The 5,307-nt window shown below is 39.3% G+C and overlaps 1 protein-coding gene across 1 annotated transcript in view; it reads right to left on the reverse strand.

Annotated features, from left to right (window-relative positions):
* Positions 1–256: 256 nt before the first annotated feature.
* The window catches only part of LOC107727142 (E3 ubiquitin-protein ligase TRIM39-like), an 11,388-nt gene continuing 6,337 nt past the window's right edge, over positions 257–5,307 (reverse strand). The window contains exons 7-9 of the mRNA XM_016536927.1: positions 2,633–2,659; positions 2,275–2,450; positions 257–610 (exon numbers count right to left, since the gene is read on the reverse strand). Of these exons, the coding sequence (XP_016392413.1) occupies positions 257–610; positions 2,275–2,450; positions 2,633–2,659 (557 nt within the window). The remainder of the gene's footprint in view (positions 611–2,274; positions 2,451–2,632; positions 2,660–5,307) is intronic.

Below are 5,307 nucleotides of genomic sequence, written 5' to 3' on the forward strand. Positions count from 1 at the left end.
TGAAACACTTTATGGTTTTTTCCCCGTGGTAACCCAACACATGCGTTATTTCACTGATGCCATCATTCAAAACATAAAAAAAGTCTTAGTGATTCCAAACTTTTGAACAATCTGGCATAACATCTGTGACAAATAAGCTGTCATTTCACTTCATAGTTTGTGCATTCCTAAACCCTGAGCAGGTACACCAGCTCTCTTTCCATCGTCCTCAACTCATTCTCTGCAAAGATGAGCAGCCTGTGCTCTTCACACATTCTCACTCTGGGACGCCGACAAACGGAGACATCAGCGGCACGTCTTTATCGGCCGTGCCGAACAGCGGGAACAGTTTCTCTGAGAACGCTACCGTGAATGAATACACCTCAGATCCTGTCTTGGCATTGAAGAAGACCAGCTGACCCTCCTCACAGTCCAGATAGACGCCTATACGCCGCAGGTGCCCCGTGACTTTGACCTTAGCGAGGGGCGGCGCGGTCAGAGCGCGTAAATGGCTGCCGCTCCACCACAGCGCGTAGTAGCCGATAGCAGGGGTCATGTCAAACAGACCCTTCCTCAGGGCCGACTCTCGCACCACTCCCAGCTTCCAGTCCTTATTCTCACCAACACTGACCTGAAAGAGTGGCATTTACAACTTCAGAGCTGAAAACATAACTCCTTCGGGTTCGCGTAAAGAGAAATGCTGAGTTTGTGTGCACATTAGTGTCTATAGCAGCACTTCTCAAAGTCCGGATCCGGACCCGCCTCCATTTCGTGTTTCAAGAACAATAATTATATTTCCTACTTTGATAAACGCATGTTAAACTTGTAAATCATTTGTTTAGTTTTTTATGTCTTTTTGGAGATGGTCTGAAATGAAAGCGAAGGCGAGATATTTAAAGTTTTCCTGCATTTGTCATGATATCCAGTGATAATGGGGTGACACTTCACTGCTGTGTAATATGTGAGCCTGCAGCACAAAAGCAGTCTTAAGTCGCTGGGGTATATTTGTAGCAACAGCCAACAATACATTGTATGGGTCAAAATTATACATTTCTCTTTTATGCCAAAAATCATTAGGATATTAAGTAAAGATCATGTTCCATGAAGATATTTAGTAAATTTCCTACTGTAAATATATAAAAACTAAATTTTTGATTAGTAATATGCATTGCTAAGAACTTCATTTGAACAACTTTAAAGATGATTTTCTCAATATTTAGATGTTTTTGCCCCCTCAGATTCCAGATTTTCAAATAGTTGTATCTCGACCAAAATATTGTCTTATCCTAACAAACCATACATCAATGGAAAGCTTATTTATTCAGCTTTCAGATGATTCAAATAGTTGTATCTCAGTCAAATATTGTCCTATCCTAACAAACCATACATCAATGGAAAGCGTATTTATTCAGCTTTCAGATTATGCATAAATCTCAATTTCAAAAAATTGACCCTTATGACTGGTTTTGTGCTCCAGGGTCACATATGAGTGTAATATGATTTTTTTTTGTTATAACTTAGATTATGGCCATTTGACTTATAGCAGTGTCCAGTGTTTCCCATACACAGAGTTATTTGTGGCGGCTCGTCACAATATCAAAACTGACCACCACAAATAGATTTCGCAAAAGACTTATACTTGGTTGAAATTAAAAATTAAAATGCGGCACGGATATTTTATATGAATGTATCTTTGAAAAGACCGTCTTCAGAAAAGCTCGATGTCATTTTCATTTAATCTTTCCTGTAATGCCTGATAAAGTAGCATGCAGCGCTTGTTAGATTACAGCCGTTACCGGGGAAACCGCTATATCTCCTGCTCCAAAAGCGCCTCCTGCTGGCAGAGAACGGATTTGCAAGTTTTGAGCCATGTATTATTACTATGAATTAGGCTACTACTACTACTACTATATTGTGCCCTGCAATAAACATTTACTCATACTCTCTTTTATGAGATGGGGGAGGGGGGGGACAAAATCGGCCAAACATATCGGCAAAAAATATTGGCATGATATATATTGGCCATCGGCTGCTCTGATTTCTAAATATCAGCATCGGCCGGAGAAAAATCCATATTGGTCGACCTCTATTGCTGACACTCAAATTAATAGTTTTGCCACTTTTGCACTTGTTATTAATGTATTTTGAATGCAAAAGGCACTTTATTAAAAAAAATAGTGTTGATTTGTTATGCATGTTTATTAAAAACAGTTGTTCCGGACCTTTGACATTGATGAAAATTCAGATTTGGAGCTTTGAATGTAGACTTTGAGAAGCCCTGTTCTAAAGCATTACCTCCCAGTAGTGTGTTCCGGATTCGTAGCCGTCTTTGGCGAGCACACAGGACCAGACATCGAAGCGCTGCGAGTTGTTCCTGTAGAACTGCAGCTTCTCGCCACGCTTCAGCTGCTTGCGGTCGTCCGAGAGGATGAGGAACGGGTACGCTGTGGTCGGATTCAGCGTTACGTCCTCTGAAACCACACGCACATTTCATCAGCTCTCCAATTTCACTAATCATACAGAAGTTTCAGAGTTTGAAAAAAGAACTGAACATAGAAAGCAGGCGTGACTTTGCTTAGCATGCACATAATATACAGTATATTTTAGAAAATGTGGCTATGAAGGAAATGCAACAGGAGTCAAGAATACTCACCAAGATAGGTTTTAACCTTTTTGTGGCCTGAAAGACAGAGAAAATATTCAATATTAAAGGGCCGATTTAAATCATGGATCGGATGTTACTGTGTCTTTTAAAATCAACATATGTGAGCTCATCAATACTAGAACTTTATTTGGATAGGCTAGTATTGATGAGTGAAGGTAAAACAATTTAATAATTAAATATTAATATTGAAAATAAGACTTCTGTACAGAAATGGTACACCTGTGCGTGTGTGTTTTTTTGTTAAAGAGTGCATAAAATACTTGGATGGGCTGTGAACTGTCCTCTAAATAACACAACAAACACAAAACAAAAATGACAGTGATGAGAAAGCGTCCTGTTTGCAACACTGAGTTACTGAATTGAACTGAATCAACAGTGAATTAAATTGATCTCTCTCTCTCTCTTCCCCTCTATATATATATCCGATAAAATCAATTCAATTAGCACGATAGTATATGAAATTTGTTCAAAATTTGCTGAAATAAAACATCATCTGTAGAGCTGCTTTACAGATGAAACTGAAGCTCATAATTGACACTGTTCTCTGTTTATTATTGTGAAGCTGCTTTGAAACAATCTGTATTGTGCTATATTAGTTTCAGTCATGACACTTTCCCTCTGACACAGAGGGACACAGTGGGCAATTACATTGCTATGATTTATTTTTAACTATATAGTATAAAATGATGCCTATTATTATGTTATTACTGCACAAAAATGTATTTATCTACTGTATCTAAGTAAGTTATAATGCAGCAGCATAGTAAACAGAGGCACTGTCTCTAACTATATACACTGTACACTAGGCGTTACACGACTACCAATGTTTGCTAGTCAAGAACCTGTTCCAAATGAACCACTTCTGAATTAATGAAGTTCTGCATATGTTGAACGAGTTGCGCGTATGTTAAAGAAGTCTTCATCCACCAGCATTGCATGAATGATCACAAGACGAAGCAGATATTGGAAGCAATGCACATACACTCTTCCTAATTTGTCCTGCTTTTTCAGTTCACGAGTTCACCCTTACATATAATAGGATTTAGCAAATAGTAAGCATATTTGGCGTGCTGTCTTGAAGGAGGGCTCCGAGCTCAGAATATAGCCCGAACCCAGAGAACTCCCCCCATCCCTAGTATGGGATGAGAATAGTTTAAGAGTGAGGCGTTGGGGGGGAGGAGGGATGCCAGAAAACTGTCGTGGGACAGAGGTGAGTTGGCTGTGTGTACATATACGCATTGTGCTTTTTAGGATAATTAGCTAAACGAGTTACACCTGTGCCAGATTGGTTGATTATCTGATCGTGCTCCTCCCGAACCTTGTTAATAAAACATAATTTGTCGTCATTTAAAAAGAAAGTAAATACAAAGTTCTGTCATGAAACTCTAGATGGCGCAGGCCGATAGGTTCTAACTCAATCTGATATAATCACACCATTATGTTGCAGCTGATTGGTTTCTTTTGTATCAGCAGACAATGAGCTCATTGCTCAACATTCAAATACTCGGCTAGAGCTTGCTGTAGCAGTGTGCTTCAGAAACCCTTCATCTCTTCAACTCTTCATTTGCTGTCTCCAAGCAAAGGCTTTCCCATTGGACTGCTGAAGCTGGGCAGCTGTGCTCTATGGGGGCAAAAGCTGACTCCACTAGAGGCATGTCCTCTTTGTCTGCACTGGGCCAAAGGGGTCTCTAAGAGGGGCGTGTCTACGTGGTGGCACCCCCCCTCATGAAATTTGGCTGGCCCCCCCAGGTGCCCCCCCCACCAGATGTATCTAGAATCCCGCATAAATATGCAGATGTCATTCCCGAAACTTTGCAATGTGTGTGTGGCCGAAAAACAAAGTCCTACATTTGAAATGGATTGCCTAGAAAGCTCGCAAAGAGCGCTCATAACCACTAAAAAGCTGTCACTCTTTGTTCATCGCGATCTCACAAAGTTCTGTTATGACCAATGAATCTCACACTGCGCAATTAATATATTGTCACGGCAGTGCCCCAGACTGGCCCTCCATTTAAAATGCTCTAGACACGCTCCTGGTCTCTAATGAGGGCATTGACTGGCTGCATGCTCTTTAGGTTTCTTCACTTATTTTAGTGGTGAGCTAGGGTTGGTCATCTATCTGTACTCCTCCCATAGCTAGCATGTCCAAGGTAGGCAAGGCAAGTTTATTTATATAGCACATTTAATTTAATTTAATAATTTATGCATTTAACAGACGCTTTTATCCAAAACGACTTACAGTGCATTCAGACTATTCATTTTTTCATTTCATTTTTTGTATTCATAGATTTCATACACAATGGTAATTCAAAGTGCTTTACATAGAAGAAAAGAAAATAATCATAATTTTAAAAAAATCATAACAATAAAACAAGGAATTTAAAAACTTTGAAAATGATTTAAAAATTGATTTAAGAGGTTTAAAATGAAATAAAACAGTTAAGAATAGAAAATGATTATACATAAAATATAGTGCAATCAGTTCAGATGTTGCACAGTGCTCATTCAATAAATGCAGAGCCAAACAGATGAGTTTTGAGTCTGCATTTAAATGTGACTAATGTTTTAGCACATCTGATCTCTTCTGGAAGCTGATTCCAACTGCGGGCGGCATAATAACTAAAAGCAGATTCCCCTTGTTTTGTGTGAACCCTTGGTATTTC

The sequence above is a fragment of the Sinocyclocheilus rhinocerous genome, unplaced genomic scaffold (assembly GCF_001515625.1).
Source record: "Sinocyclocheilus rhinocerous isolate Xijiao unplaced genomic scaffold, SAMN03320098_v1.1 scaffold4140, whole genome shotgun sequence".
NCBI classification, from domain to species: Eukaryota; Metazoa; Chordata; class Actinopteri; order Cypriniformes; family Cyprinidae; genus Sinocyclocheilus; species Sinocyclocheilus rhinocerous.